The 26,633-nt window shown below is 42.9% G+C and overlaps 1 protein-coding gene across 1 annotated transcript in view; it reads left to right on the forward strand.

Annotated features, from left to right (window-relative positions):
* CNTN5 (contactin 5) overlaps positions 1-26,633 on the forward strand; it is a 2,082,395-nt gene that overhangs the window by 1,895,844 nt on the left and 159,918 nt on the right. The window contains exon 19 of the mRNA XM_069759184.1: positions 8,483-8,632. Within this exon, the coding sequence (XP_069615285.1) occupies positions 8,483-8,632 (150 nt within the window). The remainder of the gene's footprint in view (positions 1-8,482; positions 8,633-26,633) is intronic.

Here is a 26,633-nt window from a genome sequence, read left to right on the forward strand (position 1 = left end):
GCACATAGTGCCGGATGTCAGCTGCGATAGGCAGCTGACACCCGGCCGCGATCGGCGCCGCTCCCCCCGTGAGCGCTGCCGATCGCATATGACGTACTATTGCGTCCTTGGGAAGTAGGGCCCACCCCCCATGGACGCAATAGTACGTCTGATGGCAGAAAGGGGTTAATGTCGCCAGTATATTTCCTATACCTTATAGTAATGATACTGCTCCATTGAAATAATACGTGCTACAGAAAAACTATACACATTTTTAAAATCAGGACAAAATGGTGATTCAGAAAAGTACAAACTCGCCTGCGATGATCACAAAAAAATATTTTTTTGTAGACCTGTGTTATATTTTGCGCCTTGAACATGTGTTTTAATGATCCCATTTTGGGATAGATGCAATGTTTTGATCACCTCTTATTGTATTGGAGAAAGATGCAGGCTTGGCGTGCGAGCCTATATCAAAGGCAGAGACACGACTTTTGATGTACAAGTACGTCAAAGTTCGTTAAGAGGTTAAAGGGAAGCTATAATCAGAAAATGACTTATTGGTTAAGTCAGATTTTTATGTTACGTGTACTTATAAAAAAGCAAGAATTGTCAATTTAATTTTTCTTATCACGATCTTTAAAAAAAGAAAAACTAAATTAATAATCTTCACACTGGTCACTGGTGGACCTTTTTTTTAGACTGCTTTTTATTTCCTGTTTTTTTTCAGAAAGAGTTTACTCCTTATCATCAGAGACAGGATTACAATGACAGGTAACACCTTATACACAGCAGATAACACAGGATCCACTGATCACAATAGGTCTGCTCCCTCTCCCTTCAGAATGACCATTGCCCATTCTCTTTAGATGCTTTAGTGCAAAACATAGAGTCAGGGTCTGACCACTGATTTTTAAGTAAGCTACATTATCTCAATACATTTTACTGTATACTTATAATATAGGTTACATACCAGGATTTACGCTTATCACCACCCCGGCGAAAATAGTTTTCTTTTTCCCTATTACCTATCCTTCCTCGCTTTTCCTCCTTATTTTTCTTTCCTCCCTTCCTCCAATATCCCCTTCCCTATACTTTAGACATATAGGGTGTGCATATGTTTGTCTTTATGTTAAACATTGAAAATCAATTAAAATTTCTCGTACAAAAGAGTATGACCATTGTGGCCATGCACATATGTTGTTTCCTGAAACTGCACGAAGTTATAATCTAACAAAACCCTAGCAGTCAGTGTGAAAAATGCAAGACTCCTATTTTTATCTTTAAAACGTATTGCTTATTTTGTAATATGTTAAACACAAAAACCTTATTTAAACAATAGGCAATTTTCCGACTACAGCTTCCCTTTAGGCCTCTCTCACACTGGCCTATAACTCAGACGAATGCAATCCGATAAAAAAAATTGGATCGCACTCGACCCAACATTATTTAATGCGTCCGTGCAGATCTGCGTATTTTTTCTTAGCTGTATTCTGCTTGCTGCAATTTTACTCCAAAATTGGTACAGTAGAGTGGCAACTGATTTTTACGGATACAATACATTCCTGCAAATTAGGAAACTGTAAATGGTCCTGTAAATGATTATTAGTAGCTGAGTGAAAAAAGGATTGAATATGGAGAGCACATAGATGACAAGTGAGAAAAAAAATGCCCCCCACTCTCCTGGATCAGAATGGGACCGATTTTTTTTTTTTAACGACAAGTGTGAACAAACTCTACGGGTGAAATTCCCTTTAAAACAGTACAGTAGTATGATTGCACCTCTCAACAGGTGATACTCAGGTGTTTCATTGCTTCACTGCTGCTTCCATGAAATATTCTGCCATCAAAGCTTTAAGAGGCTTCTCAGAAGTATCTGGATACCTAGATACATAAGTAAACGTTTCATCTCCTAAGTCTGACCTACATAATCTACACATCTGCAGCAGTGTACCTCCTGAGATGTGCGATGTGGAAAATATACAGGTAAAAATGTAAAGGCAGAAAGGAAAAGTTATCGAGGTTCCTAAAGTAAAGTCAGAAGCTGTGTCAAGAAGTCTTATAAAAAAAAATATATATTGTAAGACTTTTCTTTAATTCTTGAAAAAGTTAAGACTTTCTGATAGCGACTATTGGTAGCCATACTAAGGTGGTACGTTGTGTCATCTGGTTACGGAGAGACCCCTGACCCCTTTCCATTTGTGATCGTTTCTGCCTGTCAGCATTCTGGCTGAGAGGAATCCTTAGAGTGCTGATTGGCTGAAGCTCACAAGGCTCCTCCCAGATGTCCTTTCCAGCTGAATGCCAGGCTCAGCACTAATCTCCTAACAACTTGTTCAAGGCTCCGGAAAGCAGGTTGCTCTTTGCTTCGACATATTTAACTCTGTGTTAGCCTTTCTAATATGTCACCAGAACTTTAAGACCCACCCAGACTGTGAAGTGTTTTTACTAAACTTAATGATGTACAATAACAAATTGTATTGTGGTACCGTGTTAGCCAGAAAAATCGATGTGAATACTTTTCTGCCCAATGATGACAGAAGTATTCTGGGAGTGATACCTTTATTGGCGAACCAGAAAATAATATGTTTGCAAGCTTTCAGAGCACAGTGGCTCCTTCTTCAGGCAGGATTAAGGAAAGATTAAGGTAATCTTGCCTGAAGAAGGAGCCACTGTGCTCTGAAAGCTGCAAACATATTATTTTCTGGTTCGCCAATAAAGGTATCACTCCTAGAATACTTCTGTTATCATTGGGCAGAAAAATATTCACATCGATTACTAAACTTAATGAAAGTTTAGAATTAGGCAAAAAATCTGAAAGGGTGTATCTTATAAATACAATGTAAGTGAGTTATTACCATAACTATGCTATACATATCTGGTAGATGCATCGTCCATAGCAAGACCTACCCCTATCTGTAGCTCTTTTTTTTTGCAATTTTTCTGAGCACATTGACTCCTGCGACGTTTGCCAACTGTCTTGAATGTTTCCCCTCCTGTAAATAATATTTCTCATTGTTGAATGATAGGCTCCAAATTGTTTGGAAATGTCCTTACACCCATTCCCAGATTGAAGAACAACAGCAATTGCTTCTCTAGGTTCATTGCTGATGTCTCTCATCTGCATTGTGTGAATACCAGGGCTGGTTTTAGACAAAGTGGGATCCTGGGCAAAAGTTGTAGTGGTGCCCTAAATGCTTACATATTGCACCATCACACTCAAACATTTCCCTTGCATTTACATGGGCTGACTTCAGAACGTTAAATGAGCGCGATTGACAATGTTTAAGCCGCTCGGCACTTGTATAGCGACCTGTTTACAGCGGCTGAGGAAGAATAATGGGCATAGAACGATCACAGGGAGATCAATCTGTCCCCATACAGTATCATGTTATCAGCAGCACATCTGCAGTATACAACAGGCGATGTGCTGCCGAGAACAAGGATTTTTCTTCCGGCATAAACAATCCAATCACCTGATGGATGTGCAGCATTCTGCTCATTTGTTGGGTCAACTGGTGATCTGTTTATATCTATGAACTCTCACTTGTGCTGCCGAGATTTATAAATGTGGATGCTACATACACACGATGTGTGACACCCTCATTGTACGTTAACACACACAGCAACATGCATGCATACAATGATAACATACACAGAGCACATACACACATGTATACACTGAGCATATACATACATATACAGTATGTCTTCACATATACAGTATACACCAGCAAGAGTCCATACATTCTAGGCTCAACCACACACACGGAGACACACACACATACACATCCATTCGCAACATTTGGCTGTCTGTGTGATACAGGATGGGTCCTGTAACCACATATACTCTGACTAGTGTTGAGCAATACCTTCCGATATTTGAAAGTATCGGTATCGGATGGTATCAGCCGATATCCAAAAAATATCGGATCTCGCCGATACCGATACCCGATACCAATGCAAGTCAATGGGACACAAATATCGGAATGTATCCTCGATGGTTCCCAGGGTCTGAAGGAGAGGAAACTCTCCTTCAGGCCCTGAGATCCATATTAATGTAAAAAATAAAGAATAAAAATAAAAAATATGGCTATACTCACCCCTCCGAAGGACCCTGGCTGTCACCGCTGCAAGCGTCCGCCTCCGTTACTGAGAATTGCAGAGAGTGAAGGACCTTCGATGACGTCGCGGTCAGGTGACCGGTTACCTGACCGCTCACGTGACCGCTCATCTGACCGCGACGTCATCGAAGGTCCTTCACTCACTACATTCTCAGGAACGGAGGCGGACGCTTGCAGCGGTGACAGCCAGGGTCCTTCGGAGGGGTGATTATAGCCATATTGTTTATTTTTAGTCTTTATTTTTTACATTAATATGGATCCCGGGGCCTGAAGGAGAGTTTCCTCTGGGAACCATACGCACCGCACACTCCGATACCGATTTCCGATATCACAAAAATATCAGAACTCGGTATCGGAATTCCGATACAGCAAGTATCGGCCGATACTTGCAGTATCGGAATGCTCAACACTAACTCTGACCAAGAGATGAGGATTCTAAATACAGGACTCCATGTATTAAGAATGACCTAAAATGTTTTTAATAAAATAGTTTACAAACTGGAGAGTCAGTAAGAAGGTTTTCATAGGATCAGCTACTAAAATATAATTTTTAACAAAGAGCTCCCCAACTCAGGGACAAGTTGTGAGGCAGAGAAGTCAGATGTTCCAGGGTCAGTACCAAGAGAGCATGTAGTAAACTAAGGGAAAAGACGAAAGCGTAAGTTAGATCTCACCGTCAAGGGTCAAAATACTAGATAAATAGCAGATAAGCAAAGGGGCAATAACAAACGGGTAGTCAGAATATGGTCCGAAGTTCAGGAAGCAGTAGATCAGAACTCACAGCACAGGAAACAGGCAAACACACACCACAGAGCATAAGCTTTTGACTGGCAGTGATCTGGGCCAGACAGCTCACCTAAATAGAAAGGCAATTACTAAGAACAGGGAGCACCTGGAGAAATCCCTGCTCCTCCTATTCTCAAATTGGTCAACTGAGCTGTCAAGGTACAGACACCTCAGCACGCCCTAGCTAAGGATAGGATGACAGAGCTGTCCACTAATGAGTCGCAGTCACTCTGAGCAGAGAAACTGTGAAAGTATCATCAACATTAACAGAAATAAACACTTGGAATAGATCACTCTGTAATGACTCTATATAATATAGGAGTTTCACTTTTTGTATTGAAGAACTGAAATTAATTAATAATAATAATAATAATCTTTATTTTTATATAGCGCTAACATATTCCGCAGCGCTTTACAGTTTGCACACATTATCATCACTGTCCCCGATTGGGCTCACAATCTAGAATTCCTATCAGTATGTCTTTGGCATGTGGGAGGAAACCGGAGTGCCCGGAGGAAACCCACGCAAACACGGAGAGAACATACAAACTCTTTGCAGATGTTGTCGTTGGTGGGATTAGAACCCAGGACCCCAGCGCTGCAAGGTTGTAGTGCTATCCACTGCGCCACCGTGCTGCCCAATTAATTAACTTTTGAATGATATTCTAATTTTGTGAGAAGCACCTGTATATTGTGTGTGGCCACCTAGCGGTTGTGATGTGACTTGTAACGTTTTGTGGCTTTTATTAAGATGGATTGATTTTATACCATGTGAAATTTGGATATCTGGGAAACTTTTCAGAAAGGCCAGGGAGGACACGTCTGTAGCCATCATCACCAACGGTGAAATCTCTACCGTAAGGATCATGACGACTACTTTTCATCTACTGTAGACAGGCACAATTCTTCCCCAGAGTTTACTGCATGGAAATGGTAAAAATAATAATTACCAATTGGATGACGGTAACATGTTACAATCATTCTATGTATTTTATAAGTTTTAAGCTGACAATACCGGTGTCCGTGATTTCGAGATGTGACTTTGGCTTCCAGACTTGGACTCACATTGTATTTTTTCGTCTAAGTAAGCGAATCGCCGGCACCGACTTTTCCAATGCCGTGAAATATTTGTTGCTCTGCCGCCTGCGCGATGTTTACAGTGAAGGGTAAAGTTCCTGATCTCTAGCAGACTTTTTATCGCTACCTGGAGCAGTAAATTGCCTATGTATCAACACTTTCAAAATTGGATCACAAGCCCAAATGCCTCCAGCCATCAGGCTCTTAAAGAAAAGGAATAATGTAAGGTTCACGGAACCCGAAAGGCTTTTTATAAATAACAAAAAAAACAGCAAAATGACTGCGGCGCTTTCTCACTTTTATTGCTAAAACTAATATAATCTGTCTGAAATGTAATAACATATTGTATAAAACAAAATGTATTAAAAGAACCTCACTCCATGGCCCTGCTAAGCTGCAGTCAGCTGTTTATGGCTTCCAATATTAAAGGCATATTTTACAGGTTGGGAATACTTTCATGAATTTATTCGTAATACTTTTATATATATATATATATATATATATATATATATATATATATATATATATATATATATATACTTTTGGATAACAGCGTGCTGGATCTTGCTAAAATTTCCTTTTTTAATCATTAAAGGGGAAATTCCTTTGGGTACTTCCTAGAGTAGAGCAAAAGATTTGTAGGACCCAGGTCCAGCGAACCCATCGGTAGCCTGTGGCTATCTGACCAAAGCCCTACTAATGTTCTCCTACCTGCCAGCATCCACGGCGCCACTTCTGATTAGTAGTCCCCGTGCGCCGTCATTATTGCGGCATGACTCATGCATGATGTTACGCTCGGCCTTCCAATCAGAAATCGCACCAGGGATGGTGTCAAGTAGAAGGAGAGTCACCGGAATCTGGTCAAACAGCCAAGGACTACTGATGTGGCCACAGAACCAAGGTCCTTCTAATCTTTTTGCTCAGCCCTAGTCCCCCCTAAATAAGTTTATTAGGATTTCATGGTCCTGGGAACCCAGCAATAGTGCTCAGTTTTCCTGCAGCTCCCCCGCAGGAGAAATGAAGAATTACCGCTTTCTAATTACTGCAAGGTCAACCCCTTTGGGAGACTTTTTTTTTATCGCTGGTCACTATTTTGCTGAATAGATATAAATAATGAGCCAAGTAACAGTCTTTAAGAGACTACTAGACCACACAATCCCTTTAATGGTTGGATCTGCAAGGATTAAAGCTCCGGGGCGCTCATTCCCAAATCTATAGCACGGCCCCCAATACTAATTTACAATAACCACAGATGTTATTAGATGAGCACCTAAACTAGCACCCCCTCTACTCCTGGTACAGGAGATTATCAGATGGTATTTCTGCTACTACGCTGCCCCCGGAGTGTGGGAAGGGTAGTACATGAGATGAAGTTCTTACTTTGCTGAAAAGGAGGAGTGGAGAAAGCAGAAGAATTGGTTGCATATTGGCCAAAATGATGTCCCCCTGCATTTGTAAAAGTCCACAAATTAAACCAAAGTTCCAAACTGGCTTGTCAGATGGTCATCCCTTTTAGGAGCAGTTTCCATTACACACTTTTCTCATTCCAACCACATAAGTTAAAACAAACAATCAGAAAAAATATTTTTAATATGTTTTTCTTTTCACTGTATGCATAAATTGAACCTGTTAGCAGGTTTTTACTATGAAATCATGATGTAAAAGAAGCATAATGTAGGGGTAGAAACCCTGATTCCAGCGATGTGTCACTTACCAGGCTGTGTTTTGCTGTTTTCATAAATTCAGTGTTTTGTTAGCAGGAGATTATGACTCCAGGACTAAGTGCCTTGTACCTCCTAGTCCAACCACGCCGCACCACTGATTAGCAACTTACTGCCTTTACACAGTGTCCAGGGAAAGCTGCCAATCAGTGGTGTGAGCGAGGTTATACAGGGCTCTGCATTCTTAGCTCTGTTAAATCGGCAGCAGAGAAAACTGGGATTCTATCACATCTGCCTCACCCAGTAACATAAGTGATACATCGCTGGAATCAGGATTTCAGCCCTTACGTCATGCTGTTGTCGGATTACATGTCAAAAACCTGCTGACAGACTCCATTTAAATGTAATATTTGGGGTATTTTCAGTCTATGATCAATAAAATAATAAAAGAGATATGTATATCCTTATGGTAAATATTCTATTTCCTTGACAGGGTTGTGACCAGTGCGCTATGTACTTCGTTTAGGGGTTAAAGTGGACCTGTTGGTACATTTGACAATACAATCTCGTTACATTATTAAACAGATCTTAAACCTGATGAGGCTGGTATACTTGCTATGAAAATCCATGTAATTAAAGTGAGCATTATATGAGTCTAGCCCTGATTTTTTTTACTTTATTGCTAGCAGGGAAAACATCCAATCTGACATGCATTTTCACAGTAAGTACACCAGCCTCCCCAGGTCTAAGGACCTATGTATACACTTTGAACCCTAAAGTTTTTGCTATAGTTATTTGGAGTACAGTATTTCACATGTAGATTTGTGATGCGATCTCCTCTATTTTTTTTTACAGTTCCTGACATTATAAGTGGGGACATGGAATCGGCCATGGCGGTCGATCTGAATCCCTGGGTGGAATATGAGTTTCGAGTGGTAGCCACTAATAACATTGGTACCGGAGATCCCAGCATCCCATCCCGAGTCATCAGAACCAGTGAAGCAGGTAACGTAAACCGGACATTATACCGCCATATAACGACTGATGTGAGAAATCTAATGAAGCAGTTTGTGATCTATGGTGGTAGAGTCCACCGCTCTATTGCTATAACTCTTCCTTATTGGCCTTTTTGGAGCACAACTTGCTCATCTCCATCTCTCTAAATTAGAAATGCGCGTTAATTATATTTTCTATTCATGAATCCCTGAATGTTTGATGTTAAATGAGCGGCTCCAGGTTGGGTTTACGCTGTATCATGGGACATGGACAATTCCAACTGTAACAAGAGGTTACTTGGTTGTTCCATGTCTTGTCAGAACGGTCACCAGATCCCAACAATCAACTACAATCCGTAAGGTAACATTAGCGAGTGTTTTGTTAATCTGCAGCGCCCCCAACAGGAAACATGCAGAATTTAAATCAATTAGTATTACTGGAAAATATAAACCCAAAACTCTTTTACCCGTCACCCAACCAGTCCCCTTTGCATCTTTCGATCCCCGCCAATCGTGCTGAAATTCGAGGACCTCTCACGCTGAGCTGGGACTTCTGGTTCTGATGAGACCCAGAGAGGTTCTACATAGATATGAGAAAGGTCACAAAACTAAATTTTTTACCTTATGATGGCCCTCTACGGTTTAGAAAAATGGCGAGCAGCAACCCCCATTTTGCTTGGAAAATTAAAAAATATGTGCATTTTAGTGATTGCAGATTTTGGTAAAAGAGTAGAAATCAATTCCACTTGAATGTATTTGCTCATTTCTAAAAATCTGTCTTTGTACAGGAGGAGGAGGAGGTGAGCTGTGACATCACCTATTGTGAATGGTGGATCCTGTGTTATCTACTGTATATAGAGGTGTTATCACTCATTGTACAGGAGGAGGAGGTGAGCTGTGACATCACCTATTGAGATGGTGGATCCTGTGTTATCTACAGTGTATAGAGGTGTTATCAGTCATTGTACAGGAGGGGGAGGAGGTGAGCTGTGATATCACCTATTGTGAATGGAGGATCCTGTGTTATCTACTGTATATAGAGGTGTTATCAGTCATTGTATAGGAGGAGGAGGTGAGCTGTGACATCACCTATTGTAAATGGTGGATCATGTGTTATCTAATAGATATAGAGGTGTTATCAGTCAATGTACAGGAGGAGGAGGTGAGCTGTGACATCACCTATTGTGAATGGAGGATCCTGTGTTATCTACTTTATATAGAGGTGTTATCAGTCATTGTACAGGAGGACGAGCAGGTGAGCTGTGATATCAACTATTGTAAATGGTGGATCATGTGTTATCTACTGTATATAGAGTTGTTATCAGTCATTGTACTGGAGGAGGAGGTGAGCTGTGACATCACCTATTGTGAATGGAGGATCCTGTGTTATCTACTGTATATAGAGGTGTTATCAGTCATTGTATAGGAGGAGGAGGTGAGCTGTGACATCAACTATTGTGAATGGTGGATCCTGTGTTATCTACTGTATATAGAGGTGTTATCAGTCATTGTATAGGAGGAGGAGGTGAGCTGTGACATCACCTATTGTAAATGGTGGATCATGTGTTATCTAATGGATATAGAGGTGTTATCAGTCAATGTACAGGAGGAGGAGGTGAGCTGTGACATCACCTATTGTGAATGGAGTATCCTGTGTTATCTATTTTATATAGAGGTGTTATCAGTCATTGTACAGGAGGACGAGCAGGTGAGCTGTGATATCAACTATTGTAAATGGTGGATCATGTGTTATCTACTGTATATAGAGTTGTTATCAGTCATTGTACTGGAGGAGGAGGGGAGCTGTGACATCACCTATTGTGAATGGAGGATCCTGTGTTATCTACTGTATATAGAGGTGTTGTCAGTCATTGTATAGGAGGAGGAGGTGAGCTGTGACATCAACTATTGTGAATGGTGGATCCTGTGTTATCTACTGTATATAGAGGTGTTATCAGTCATTGTACAGGAGGAGGAGGTGAGCTGTGACATCACCTATTGTGAATGGTGGGTCTTGTGTTATCTACTGTATATAGAGGTGTTATCAGTCATTGTACAGGAGGAGGTGAGCTGTGACATCACCTATTGTAAATGGTGGATCATGTGTTATCTACTGTATATAGAGGTGTTATCAGTCATTGTACTGGAGGAGGAGGTGAGCTGTGACATCACTTATTCTGAATGGTGGATCCTGTGTTATCTCCTGTATATAGAGGTGTTATCAGTCATTTTACAGGAGGAGGAGGTGAGCTGTGAATCACTTATTCTGAATGGTGAATCCTGTGTTATCTACTGTCTATAGAGGTGTTATCAGTCATTGTACAGGAGGAGGAGGTGAGCTGTGACATCACCTATTGTGAATGGTGGATCATGTGTTATCTACTGTATATAGAGGTGTTATCAGTCACTGTACAGGAGGAGGAGGTGAGCTGTGACATCACCAATTGTAAATGGTGGATCCTGTGTTATCTCCTGTATATAGAGATGTTATCAGTCATTGTACAGGAAGAGGAGGTGAGTTGTGACATCACCTATTGTGAATGGTGGATCCTGTGTTATATACTGTATACAGAGGTGTTATCAGTCATTTTACAGGAGGAGGAGGTTAGTTGTGATATAATCTATTGTGAATGATAGATCCTGTATTATCTACTGTATATAGAGGTGTTATCAGTCATTGTACAGGAGGAGGAGGTGAGCTGTGACATCACCTATTGTGAATGATAGATCCTGTGTTATCTTCTGTATATAGAGGTGATATCAGTCATCCTACAAGAGGGGGAGGTGAGCTGTGACATTACCTATTGTGAATGGTGGATCCTGTGTTATCTACTGTATATAGAGGTGTTATCAGTCATTGTACAGGAGGAGGAGGTGAGCTGTGACATCACGTATTGTGAATGCTAGATTCTGTTTTATCTACTGTATATAGAGGTGTTATCAGTCATTCTACAAGAGGGGGAGGTGAGCTGTGACATTACCTATTGTGCATGGTGCATCCTGTGTTATCTACTGTATACAGAGGTGTTATCAGTCATTGTATAGGAGGATGAGGTGAGCTGTGATATCCCCTATTGTGAATGGTGGATTCTGTGTTATCTACTGTATATAGAGGTGTTATCAGTCATTGTACAGGAGGAGGAGGTTAGTTGTGATATAATCTATTGTGAATGATAGATCCTGTATTATCTACTGTATATAGAGGTGTTATCAGTCATTGTACAAGAGGAGGAGGTGAGCTGTGACATCACCTATTGTGAATGATGGATCCTGTGTTATCTGCTGTATGTAGGACTGTTATTATGAGACTGCTGAAAAGTTATCTGCAGCGAGCAGGAAGTTAGATTCCTGATTTTTGTTGTACAGATAGTAATATAAACAAATTGAAAGAAAAAAAATTATAAACATTGTAAAAATAAATATATTTAACATGAAAACCTAATGTAATCAGTAGGCCATGAAGACAAATTACCTTTAAATTTGTCAAAGATCTAGGCCAGCCAAACTCCAGAAGTGCAAAGAGGAGGTTAAAAAAATCTACAAATAGCTATAAGTAGGGTTGAGCGACCTTTACTTTTATAGGATCGGGTCTGGTTTCACGAAACCCGACTTTTTCAAAAGTCGGGTCGAGTGAAATCGGCTGATCCGTTAAAAAAGTCGGGGTCGGGGTCGGCCGAAACTCGAAACCCAATGCAGTGCATTGGGTTTCCAATGGTTCCCAGGGTCTGAAGGAGCAGAAACTCTCCTTCAGGCCCTGGGATCCATATTTAAGTGTAAAATAAAGAATTAAAATAAAAAATATCGCTATACTTACCCTCTGACGCGCCCTGGTACTAACCGGGAACCTTCCTTCCTTCGAATCAGCGCTTCCAGGACCTTGCGGTGACGTCGCGGCTTGTGATTGGTCGCGTGGCTGCCCATGTGACCGCTCGCGCGACCAATCACAAGCCGCGACGTCACCGCGACGTCACGCAAGGTCCTGCAAGCGCTGATTCTTAGGAAGGAAGGCTGCCGGAAAGAAGCAGGGCGCGTCCGAGGGTGAGTATATTCCTATTAGGTATATACTCACCCTCGGACGCGCCCTGCTTCTTTCCGCCAGCCTTCCTTCCTAAGAATCAGCGCTTGCAGGACCTTGCGTGACGTGGCGGTGACGTCGCGGCTTGTGATTGGTCGCGCGAGCGGTCACATGGGCAGCCACGCGACCAATCACAAGCCGCAACGTCACCGCAAGGTCCTGCAAGCGCTGATTTGAAGGAAGAAAGGCTGACGGTTAGTACCAGGGCGCGTCAGAGGGTAAGTATAGTGATATTTTTTATTTTAATTCTTTATTTTACATTAAATATGGATTCCGATACCGATTTCCGATATTGCAAACATATCGGAAATCGGGATCGGAATTCCGATACCACATTCAGAAGATCGCCGACTTCATGGCCGACCCCACACAGGGGTCGGGTCGGGTTTCATGAAACCCGACTTTGACAAAAGTCGGCGACTTCTGAAAGTGGCCGACCCGTTTCGCTCAACCCTGGCTATAAGCTAAGACGTTTTAAACTACACATATACTGATGACATGTATATACAATGTCATATTGGGGGGAGCTGAGTAGTGTTTCATTAGGAGCTGATCTGCAGTACCCGGCAGCAGTCACTAAACATTGTAATGGAGAAGTGGTGTTCTGCTCCGTGCACTGCTTCCATCCGACCGCAGCCAGAGCTGACAACAGCTGATCGGTCGGGAGTGCCGGGTGGCATACTTTCTCCTACCTGACAACTTGGACAACCACTGCATTCCAGACACAAAAACATCTAACTGTGTCATTAATCTCTCAGATTATAAACCCAACAAAGTGGAGCTGGCCGTGCTTTCCAGAGGACTCTCATTTTGTCCTACCAAGGCCCTGGATAAAACTGAACTCTACAGTGATATGGAACATTTTTTCAGGAGACTGCATCTGAGGGAATATTTCAGTGATACAGAAGATTCAGAACCCACCTGGACTGAAGGAAAAGGGATCCTAACAACAAAGAAGAGGTCAGACTAGACACCTCCACCTGGACGCAACCCTCATTTGGATAAATATATAGACTCCTTCAGACATTTGATAAAATCCACCATCATAGACACTAACAGGAGACAAGCATCCAACGTCACTGCCCAGGAGAGAAAGGCCATACAGTCTCTGAAAAGCAACAAAGAAATCATCATCAAATCTGCTGACAAGGGTGGTGCAATAGTCATGATGAACACATCAGACTATATGAAGGAAGCAAACAGACAACTTATGGACACACGCTACTACAACAAATTGGAGTCGGATCCTACACAGGACTATTACAAGGAACTAAACAAGTTGGTATCTTGTCTGCCCGAAGAAACCATAAGAGCCAATGACCTGATACCAGAAAGTCCAAGAACAGGGATATTCTACATGCTTCCCAAAATCCACAAATCTGGAAGCCCAGGAAGACCAATTATTTCATGTGTGGGCACCCTTACTGAGCAGATATCTGGATGGGTAGAGGGTATTCTTAAGCCCCTGGTAAAGGATACACCCAACTTCATTACCTGTGTAGTCTCGAAAGCTTGCAATTTGTTACCATCTTTTCAGTTAGCCATTAAAAGGTATCAACCACTGAGGCCTCTCACCTCTAAATATTTTCCTATCTGATACAAATTTATCAACCTATAGTTGGTCACCCATATCAACCTAGTGCGAAACCCCTTTAACGCTACCGGCTGATCCCGTAAATTCCTTCCACATCTGGTTGACAAGACAGTTAATGTTATATGGACCTCCCAGTTTGGGACCCACCACCAGGGCCGAATTTAGAGTTTCTGCTGCCCTAGGCACTTTTAGTGCCGCCTCCCCCTTTGGTGAGTATGACACTATCAGCTGTGACTTTGACATAAATCGCTGATGTGATAGTCGCCTTTTGCAGCAGATCCGGCAGTTTTTCTGCATCTGCCTTGTAACGGATCACTAACGGCAACACTGCGTTCTGCCTCATTCATTCCCTATGGGACTTGCAGACATGTGCGGCACTTGCAGTTTTGACGCGATACGGCAAATGCGGTACTTGCAGCAATGGAAAAAAACACTGCTAGCAGTGTTTTTTGTATCATCGCAAGTGCAAAACCTTAAGTGCCGCACATCTCCGTAAGTAGCCATCACTACCTGTCCATGCACCTTCCTAGATCATCCCTAACCATCCCTCCCTGACCTAAAACTACACTATAAAGCTATAGAAAAACAATTAACTGACATATTCTTATGATGATGAGGGCTCCAGGCTACAGCGTAGACAGGGACGGGCAGTCTCTGGGTCTCCATTCTCTCTGTGCACACCCTCAGTCCCTGCCTCACTGCCTGTGCACAGACCTCCCTCTACCGGACCCGGTAATCACCGCTCGCAGTAGCATACCGGCATAGGTATATCTAGGGTTCTGGCACCCGGGGCAAGAATTCATTTAATTCATTTCCATCTTCTCCGCTCTTTTGCAGAGAATCTCCACATGATGCCCTTAAAGATACAGGTGTCATTATAATGCCCCTGAATAAAAAATTGCCCCTCACTATATTGTCTGCACAAAATATGACCCTCACATTGTCCCTCTTATGGTACATGCTCTTCACACTGACCTCTCCTTTCCATACCGGCCCCCTCTTCACACTGTCCTCTCACACTGTGTCCCCCCTATAGGGCCCAGTATTTATACTCCATCCTCCAACCCTGTGTGCATGGCTCCTCCATCCTCTCACCCTGCGTGCATGGCTCCTCCATCCTCCCACCCTGCGTGCATGGCTCCCCCATCCTCCCACCCTGCGTGCATGGCTCCCCCATCCTCCCACTCTACGTGCATGGCTCCTCCATCCTCCCACCCTGCGTACATAGCTCCTCCATCCTCCCACCCTGCGTGCATGGTACCTCCATCCTCCCACCCTGCGTGGATGGCTCCTCTATCCTCCCCTGCGTGCATGGCTCCTCTATCCTTCTCCCCTGCGTGCATGGCTCCTCTATCCTCCTCCCCTGCGTGCATGGCTCCCATATCTTTCTCCCTTGCGTGCATGGCTCCTCTATCCTCCTCCCCTGCATGCATGGCTCCCATATCCTTCTCCCGTGCGTGCATGGCTCCTCTATCCTCCCACCCTGTGTGCATGGCTCCTCTATCCTCCCACCCTGCGTGCATGGCTCCACTATCCTCCTCCCCTGCGTGCATGGCTCCTCTATCCTCCCACCCTGCATGCATGGCTCCTCTATCCTCCTCCCCTGCTTACATGGCTCCAATATCCTACTCCCCTGCGTGCATGGCTCCCATATCCTTCTCCCCTGCATGCATGGCTCCCCATCCTCTTCCCCTGCTGCGTGCAAGGCTCCCCATCCTCTTCCCCTGCTGCGTGCATGGCTCCCCATCCTCTTCCCCTGCTGCGTGCATGGCTCCCCATCCTCTTCCCCTGCTGCGTGCATGGCTCCCCATCCTCTTCCCCTGCTGCGTGCATGGCTCCCCATCCTCTTCCCCTGCTGCGTGCATGGCTCCCCATCCTCTTCTCCCGCAGCGTGCATGGCTCTCCATCCTCTTCCCCTGCTGCGTGCATGGCTCCCCATCCTCTTCCCCTGCTGCGTGCATGGCTCCCCATCCTCTTCCCCTGCTGCGTGCATGGCTCCCCATCCACCTCCCTTGTTATGCTCACCTCTCACCACGGCGCAGAACTTCCCAGCATCTCTGCAGCGTCTTCCTTCGTGTATGAGCGGTCACGTGGTACCGCTCATTAAGGTGATGAATATGCGCATATTCATCACCTTAATGAGCGGTACCACCTGACCGCTGAAGACAGGACGCGCTGCTGATGCTGAGAGAGTTGCAGCTGCCGCTGGAGGAAGGTGAGTATGACGTCATCAGGGAGGGAGGAGGGAGGGAGGAGGGGGGCGTGCACTTGACCCCAGACTTTTATGGAGGGGAAAAAAAAAAAACCTTGCTCTAGTGCGCCCCCCTGCATCCTGCCACCCTAGGCACATGCCCTCAAGTGCCTAGTGGCAAATACGGCCCTGCCCACCACCATCAGTGATTAAGAATGGAAAGCTGCTCAGTAGGATCACTTTCGGAAATAGCTACAGACCAACGCTCCAAACTTATGGCAGAGTATGTGGTACAGTTTTATGTGTTGCTACTATTGTAAGAGAACTAATACCACGTGGTAACTTACGGTATTTTGGTCGGTGCACATCATCATAAACTGGCTGTAATTTTCTCTTGGAGTTGAAGACTAGTGAAATTTTCAAAATGTAATTTCTAAATATTTGCACAAATTCAGCCATTGAGTTGCACAGAATGCACTTCATGCAGTTCGAATATGCTATGTAATGATATGTACTGTCGCCCTGAGGTTTTTCCTAGACCCAGAGCATAAGAAATGTAAGCTTAACAAAAAAAAGTATAATACTCCAGCACTCACCTAACCCACTGTGCCGTTCCATCCAACTTGATCACTAGGCCTGGTGCAATGTCATGATATTGTAAGGTCTTGTCTGAGGTGTTCCCAGTATATGGGCATGATCTTTTTTCTATGTGTTTTCATCGTAAGGTCTAGTCAGCACTAGTGGAACTAAAGAGCCTTGAGGAGGGATAGACTTTATATAACATGATGTTTTTCACCCTATGATGGTGTCACGATTCACACCATGACCATCACCCCCACGTCACGCATCGGGATGACTTTAGGCCAACAGACGGCTATCACAAGTGCAGGGGGGCTTATCTTAGTTATCCCTCCACTGCTACAATGTGATGAAAAAACACACACAAGGCTATTGACCTATTAGTTTACAGCAGGGGCTTATTTTAGGTATCCCACGGCTCTTCAATATACCACGAACTGCAGGGATTTATGTATATCCCGCTTACAGTTCCACTTGAAACTTGCAGCTCTCTGGCACCACCCTTACTCTCAGGTCAGATTAGGTACTGCACCTAGGGTAGTTAGTCACCAGAAAGGCTGCCTGCTATGTACTGGCTATTGGGCACACTGCAACGAGGCGATATAACTACTCCCGCTCAGGCAGGAACAATAATTATCAACGCCGCTGTCACTACAATGACTCCCAAAGGCACAGAACAAAGGTATGCTGCCACCAGCTTCGATTAAACGGGTCCGAAGCTAACCCAAAACAGTAGCGTAATTCCCTTCAGAAGACTTAGGGTACGTTTTAGAGCAGAAGAACGAATCTAGTATTTTAAATATTATACTCCATAAAAGATTTAAGGCAGTGTTTATAAAAAGTTATATAAAGAAGTTACAATATGAGACAATTGAAAATATGTACAAAGTAATTATAAAATAAAGGGATTAAATGAGAATTAACACTTACATGTGTTCAGGTCATTTCAGGCAAAACCAGGCTAGTGGGCGGAGCTCCCAAATGTCCCAATGCATCAGGACTGGCAGTGAGGGCTCCTCAAGTCAGACTCAGACAGACTCAGACAGACTCTCTCCAGACTCTGAAGGCTGGGTAAAGTGGAGTCACTTAAATAACCACAGCCTCATGACATCACTAACAGGGCTGGCTTCCTCAGACCCTCCTATCTCTTCAGCCTTACTAAATTTAACACAAGTTTGTCTAATGCCTGTATCTCCACTACAGAACATGTCAGAATCATAACACACCCAGCATTCATCTTGTATTAACATTGGCGTTCTAATGAGACTAAATTTGGGCTTGATGGGATGCATAGTTTCAGAGAAATCCATACTCTGTCCCTGTTGGAACTAGAAGCCCGCGCTTACCGTGGCTGATAGATGCGTCGATGGAGATTCCCAAACTGGACGTAATATTTTCCTAGCCTAAACCGTTGGCCCAATATCTCACTATAATGGAACAAAGGACTTCTTGCCTTTAAAGGAGATCAAACCAGTTTCTGCTGGAGGAAGGTTTGAGCCAACACCAGCAATTGTAAAAATTCTTTTGGGAGGGGCAGGAGGAGTGTTGCTTAAAGTCAGGAATTTGCAGCAAGAAGCCATAAAAGCTCTTCTACACCCATTGAAAAGAAAATCTAAACCCTGAAGTAAAGGGGGGTCAACGCCCACCCTATATGTGCTGCCAGAGAAACTAAACTTATTATATACATTTTCCTCACAGATGGTATGATGATGTCTGCAGGTGATCGAAATCCAAAGCACAGAAGGCATGAGGCAGGAACAGTCAATGACAATGAACAGTTACAGCAGGAATTTACAGTAGTTAGGAGTTATTTAATGATATCAAACAGTGAAAAAACAGCAATAAACCATACAACTGTACAATTATAATTATGGGTAAAGTCTCTCCTAATTATACTAATGTTCTTTATACAGTGGTGGTAAGCTCATTCCTGGGAGCTACTACGTTACCTGTTAATGCAACTATAGCCCTTATATTGGGGTCACTGGGTTTCCCACTAGCCTGCTGTCACAGGATTATCGTGACAGAGAGGAGCCAGAAGACCGCAGTGTCTGATTGCTTCTACTCCTGCACTGAATAGAAGCACTTCACCTTCTTATTAAATGCTGTTAATTTCTTTAGGCAGTACAGGGGTTAATTTGCTCTGCTGAGAGCTCTGAGAGCTTCTGCTCTCAGCTGTGCACTGTTCGCCACTCCTATCCCCTGCATAATCTGGGTTCTGACTGACACACATTATCAGAGCTAGCTTATGCTGCATGGCTGGGAGGATAGTAGATGGAGGTTATTGGATGAGGCGTTTTGTGGATTTACTTGTGACTTGCTTGTTTTTCTGAGTGTGATAATCCCCTTTCTTCTCCTACTTTGATTTTACCCCATCCTCCACTATCCGGTGCATTCCTCTGTTATATGTGAGTGAATATTTGTGTACCTGGCATTTTCCATTTCCACTGTTCATGTTACCTTGTTAGTCTGGTTGGTGTACTATGGTGCACTACTAATCCCCTCTTCTCTGGGTGTGGGAAAAGTACAGACGGAGAGCAGATTCAGGAAATAGGGCAACGTATGTGACCCTGGCATCTTCACCTTCGCAAGTAACCTGGGGAACAGGGCAAGCTAGTGTGCCCCCTAGCGTTAGTGACAGGGAAGGAGCCTATGGTCCCGAGTCACCCGACAACAGAGTTGGAACAGCTGAAAGTTTTCCTGACAAAGTCTATCAAAGAGCATTGAGCCTCCTGTGCACCAATTGGCCCCCACTCCATCTATTGTCCTAACCCTGGCCAACTGCACTACAGTACGTTATGGCTGGAAGTGACGACTTTGTTCACTTTTGCCATTCTATAGCCACAGGCATCCTCCTCTGGTCAACGTCTATTCATGTATCTTCGGGGCTTGACTGTCTGTGGGCATCTCCTAGGCTCAGAGCAGAGAAGACAGGGTCCCGATTCTCCACAAGCGTCGCCTGGACTCAGGGTCTTGACTGGCATGGAGTAAAGGTTCTGGACTTGACCGCTGCAGCCTGGACTCTGGATCTTGACCGGCATAGGTGGGTCACTTGGTCTCACTGGACGTTATCTTGGCTTTGCCTGACGGTAATCGGCACCTTGGTGGAGCATGCTTTTTGCTGTGTCCCATCACACTGGCTTCAGCATTGTCTCTTGTCTACGTCTGCACCATTCCTCTTATTGGCTCCAAATCCCCCTCCGATTTGGTGCAGGGCTTTTGTACCTAGGAACTCTCAGTCCGCACAAGGACTGCCTTCCCCTTCAATTTTTTTGGTGCCAGTTGGTTCTGCCTGGTTTCGTCCAGTCAGCAGATAGCAGTCTTTCCTCATTTCCTCAGGAAATTGTTCATAGATTTGAGCTAACTGAATCACATAATTTAAATTTGCTTAGAATCGATGTTCCCATGTAAAATAAGGATACATTGGAATGATATAGTGTCCTCCTTGAAGCCCTTGCCATCAACTGTGATCTGTAAGGAAATGTGGAGAGTAAGTGCTCAATTTGCCTAGACCATCACACTTGGTGAAATGAAGATTCACACTATAACCATGAATGTAAATGGGATGTCTGTATAGTGAAGGACATGACAGGTCCTCCAGAGCAAGAGACGCTCTTTACAACCACTGTCAAAAGTGATGTGGATCCTAAATCACTGCCGCCCTTACTATACCCTGAAAGAGCATTTTAAATTGGTTTGTAATATTACAACCTCTTAAATTTCCTAGTACAAGACAATAGGGAGGTGTGTACTGTGCATGAACACAACCAGTATTATTAGACATCTCCAGCTTGGCTACAGGCTGAACCTTTTACATCGTGCATGTTTTGACGTACCGTGCCGAATGATTACTTCAGTGTTTCATCCTGCAGGCACTAACCTCTTCTGGAAGTGAGAGATAATAGCAATAACCATATGGGAAGCATATAACATTAACATACATTGGTGAAATGGATGCAGAGTAAGGGATCCGGGGAGGAATCTTAATTGCTATTACCAAAGTCAATATGCAATTTATTTTCCCCTTCCCAGACATAGAAGTAATTGCCAAATGTTTTACTGGGAATGTGATTGCCTTTCTTCGGGTCAATATAACTATAACTATAGGACGAGTATTCCAGCAGCCTACAATTCAATAGAGATTCATCTCCGCGGTCACTTCTCCCCCCCACAACTTCTTCTTCCTTTTATGTAAGTGCCCTTCACAAAAACAGCATCATGTGAAAATGGAAAAGGGAAGGTTGCCATTCGTTATCATTCGTATTTTATTGTTTTTGTCCAGTGGTCCGGACTGTGTGGCTTGCACCTGCACTCTTTGACTGGTGCTGCTTTGTCCCCTTTTTGAGGAAAATGATAGATAGATAGATAGATAGATAGATAGATAGATAGATAGATAGATAGATAGATAGATATTAATATGGTCTCACCTGATGAAGTGGATTGTCTAAGCTATAGTCAGGGTGATAAGCATAAATCGGAGGCAATAGTGCAATGGAGTGGGCCTTGACAGTTGGCATGTGGATCAGCGAGGAAAAGGGATCCTTCTGCAGAAGGCAGAGAGACAAGCAGGACAGGAAACATCAAAAGAAGAAAAGCCAGGAGTGTGGATACACACAAGAGACATTTAGACAATCTGAGACTTACAGCAGGTAAATGGTTAAAAACCTAGGCATATGCATTCAGGACATGCAGCAGGCAAATGGCTAATTGCTCGAGAGCAGTGATGAGTAGGCAAAGTGGTTTCTTGTTTCCAGAGATAGTACCATACTTGCAAAGACAATGATTTGAACATCACCAGTATGAGAAGAAATTAGTATTTTCACAAGTATCTGTAGTAGCAGAGTTGCGTGTGCAATAGAAGCTGCATTTACAGGACTGAGATAGTTGGATAATAGGCAGGAGTTTGCTGGAAATATGATTAGATAGCTGAGAGATGTGGATGATAAAGTAGGCTCCTGCAATACATGTAGTAGCTGAATACTATTCTTCCAGAATACTCAGACAGCACTTGGCAGCCTGAGCCATGATAGATTGACAGATAGATAGATATATGATAGATAGAACACATACAGTAGATTAGTAAGATAAATTAATAGCTATATGGTAATCAATAGAATTGTTGTGAAACATCAATGATAATAAGATATGTTGTAGATAAGAGACACATAGATATGAGGTAGATAGAGAGTGTGAAGACATGTGTGGTCAGTGGGTGCTTTGATCCGCTAGCCCAAACGTCATGGCACTTCACACAGAACGCTCCTTTTACCATGGGCATAATACTAATCAGACAACACACGGTGTGGATAAAACAGTGTGGCAATAGTTTATTGAACCACAAAACAGGTAAATAACACACAGAACAGTTGAAGCAAGATACCCAAGATGGTGCAAAATTCTCAACCTTCCGCTGACTCGACAGGATAAGAGCAGCTGTGACTTCAGAGCTTCCAGGGCCGACTACCCCTATCTGTGGAACACACTGAGAGGAGGTAACGACAAGCTTAGGAAGCTTACAGTCCATTGAGGTACAAGGTCAGGTGACTGGAGAGTCACAACCTGACTTTTCCAAACATCACCATGGAGCCAGGTGTCCAGTGGGTCCCAATCCTGGCTTTCTCAAACATATCTATATGGCTCACGTGACCAGTTGTTCCAAATCCTGAAAACCCCAATCATATCCATGGGTTCAATGACGGTCAATGGAGCATATCTGTGTTTTTTCAGCCAGGGACATAGTCCCCTAAGCTGGCATCCTGTAGAATGTCAAACTTACGTCTCTCCTTATGGAGCCATAATGTCTTGGCTGCTGTCTTGCAGACTGTTCCTAGCTATGGTTTTGTAAAAAATCTCTGGTTCTCTTGGATATTGTCACCGAAAACCAGATACAGATGGAACGGTGTGACAGATATCTTGGAAGTCTGGTTGTATATTGTTACAAGGGCATATCCCCTTTTTATAGTTCATAACTGTTCTTTAAAATATTATTCACAGGTAAAGGGGAAGGGGTGATGAGATTAACTTGCATTGTTTGATTATTTAGTTTATCCTTCAATGTTTGCAAGTGAACAAACTGCACGGCCTGGTATAATGTGTAATCAAGAGTGATGAGCGAGTGTACTTGTTGCTCGGGTTTTCCCGAGCACACTCGGGTGACCTCCGAGTATTTATGACTGTTCGGAGATTTAGTTTTCATCACGGCAGCTGAATGATTTACAGCTACTAGACAGCTTGATTACATGTGGGGGTTGCCTGGTTGCTAGGGAATCCCCACATGTAATCAAGCAGGCTAGTAGCTTTAAATCATTCAGCTGCGGTGATGAAAACTAAATCTCCGAGCAGTTTTAAATACTCGGAGGTCACCCGAGCAACGAGTACACTCGCTCATCACTAGTAATCAACATATCAGCAAATATCATTGTTCAGTGACCCTGCATGCCTGTTTTGCAAAGATTACAGTACAATAAACTGTAGGAGCTGATATAAGAGGTACATAACAACCATTCAATTTGAAAATATCAATTTAACCTACAAGAAGAGTCAGCATTTCAGACTCTTGACCAACCTAAAGAAACACATAAATTCAAAAGTCAACACATAGATGACAGTCTATTCCTCCTTGCTTACTGAAAATAGACGTCTGGTTAATTAAGATAAAATTCTGTGTTGTGATAGATAGATAGATAGATAGATAGATAGATAGATAGATAGATAGATAGATAGATAGATAGATAATATATAAATCACTAGATTTTTGTTGTAGATAGACAGAAAGTTAATGAAATATAGTATAGCATTCCCACTATATGACCCCTTCACAGATTTACGATATTTAACCTTGTAGAGAAACTGTAGGCGTCTTTTTTACAATAGTTTATATATATACATATACTGTATATATGTATATATATATATATATGTAAAACTAATAGCCAAAACTACAATCCTAAACACCTACAGCCAGCTCACATGAAGCATAATGTAGAAAAAACATCTAATAAGAATATTACATGAGACCGATCCCTTGGCTCCAGTTCATGCCAACCCACCCTGTCCTATATTCTGGCATTACAGGTGCTTTTTCGTCTTAATCTTTTTGACCATTTATGCTTTTTTTTCTTTTTTGCTAGAGTTGGTTGGAGAGGGAGAGGACTCTGGTCTAAAGAGTAATATTTCTCCTTGTAGAGAGTGACTTCCCTGGCATAGTTATTACGGTTGAAGGAAGACGTTAAGTCCTTCTAGTTAAACCCATAGCCTAACCTAACATGCCCTAACATGTTGATCCAGAGGAAGGCAAAAAAAAACCCATGTGGCAAAGAGTAAGCTCCACACTGGGGAAAAAAATTCCTTCCCAACTCCACATACGGCAATCAGACTAGTTCCCTGGATCAACACCCTAACAAGGGCATGCCAGGATAAAGAGACCTGCAGAAATTGCAATGTTACTTTGGGAAATTAAATATGTAAATTGTCTCTTCAAGGAGACTTGAAATCTAGTGCCACCTATTAGAAATCTCAATCCTAAAAGTCAATATCAACCCTTTAACGAGTCTTGCCACATGACTTAGGATAAAAGCCAAAGCAGAATCTCAATTTGCTGATACATGTTTCAGGGTTTGCCCCACCTCAGTGGAAATCATGAGATTTGATTTGGCTGTGTGAGAGGCCTCTCATTGGGGTCTAAAAGGTAACATTTGTCCCTGGAATGTCATTCTCCCAAGGAGAAATGTTGGCCCTTGGAAGTCAGTCAGAGATCGCTCACACAGCCAAATCACATCTCATGCTTTGTACTGAAGAGGGGCAACACACCGAAACATGTTTCTACATATTGAGATTCTGGTTTGGCTTTTTTCTTAAGATATGTGGCAAGGTTTGTTAAAGGGTCGATACCGACTTTTAGTATTGCTACTTCCAATAAGTGGCATGATAGCTCAAGTCCTCTTCCTCTCTGAAGAGACAATTTGCAGCATTATGTGAAGAAACATATACCCTGTACTGGAGTTTGGATTGAAAATAGGAGACCGGGAGTCAGCAGTGTGTTTTATAAAAAAAATGTAGTTCTAGGGTGAATCTTAAGCCAATTACCTTCTTGCATGACCATTGGGCCAGTATGTTCAGAAAACAGGGAGTGTAACTTGGAAATTCACCATACATTCGGTATATTGGATAAAGTTCCCTTCCCACTTATGCAGAGACAACACACAGCCTCGTGCCTTTATGACTAAGGTCATAGTCAAATTACTTCTTCTATCATTACTATTAATCATTTATACAAGCCATCAACAGTTGGGGTGCAATAAATATGCAAATCCAGCATACATATTTAGACAGATGCAAATAACTAAGATGGTCGTAGTCATGAATATTCATCAAGCTCCATGTGGTGCAGGTAATAAAAAATAAGTGTTACCTCTGCATATATTTCATTTTACAAGTCTCTGTTTGCCGTCTTCAGCACCCAAGGCCAATTCATTCCTGACACTCACATATGCAACGGGAACAGCTCTTTATCTTTACCGCCAGGGTAATTATGGCTCCCCAACTGTAACCGGACCAGAAAATAAGCCGGATGTTTATAAATAAATGGTGGTGATAAGAATGATTGACATTTTATGGATTTGTGCCATGTGGATGCAAGTAATGCAGATGCTGATTACAATAGAGAATCTGATGTGGTAAACATTAATGGACGCACGTGAATTAATGAGAATGAATCATCGAAAAATGGCATAATATTACAATTAGGTTTTTTATTATAAATAGTTTGAAATAGCAGCTCCTCGTTTCTGCATCTAGAGGGCATCCCAAGAAGTTTCCATTTCAGGCCTGACATCAGCATTGCTAGAACTTGGCACCAGGATCATCTGTCTCAGGTCCTGGTTGACGCTCCAGATCTCCAGTGTCATATCTAGAAAATCATGGGCTCCAATTAGAGTTGGGATGATTTTTTTTCACTCCAATTGAATCCTACTTAAATTTATCAAAAATCTGTTTTTTCCAGAATACAGATTATTTTGTAATTTGCTTCATGTGAAAAAACAGTGGCCAAAGGTTAAAAAAATATCCTCTGTCTCGTCCTCAGGGCCACTCTAGAACCTCACTTCTGACTGAAACCAGGCCTCATAGGTCAAGATGTGTTGCAACATGATGGCATCACACACAATGTACCACGACTTACAAGGCTTTGTCTAGAGTGAAGGCACCAATCCTCGTAGGTTGCGGTGCATCAGGACATCATCTCGTTGCAACATGCCCTTACTTCCAAGGTCTTGCAGTGCACGGAAGTCCAGTAGTAGAGTGACGACACCAGCATGCAAATGCAGAAAGAAGAGGCGCTGAGGAGAAGATAATTGGGCAGCACACATCGTAGGCAGCCTTAGTGCTAATATTTGAGGAGAATAATGGTATAATCTGTACAATTTGGCAAATTCAACTTTTGTTAGATCTACTCATCTTTATTGCCAATGTAGAATTTCCAACAGGACCCCCAACTATCACATGTGTTTGAAAATATATGCACAGCGTTACCTGAACGACACCCCCGGGCACGAATCAAATATGGTATGGTAGAC

This window comes from Ranitomeya imitator, chromosome 3 (genome assembly GCF_032444005.1).
Source record: "Ranitomeya imitator isolate aRanImi1 chromosome 3, aRanImi1.pri, whole genome shotgun sequence".
Classification (NCBI taxonomy): Eukaryota; Metazoa; Chordata; class Amphibia; order Anura; family Dendrobatidae; genus Ranitomeya; species Ranitomeya imitator.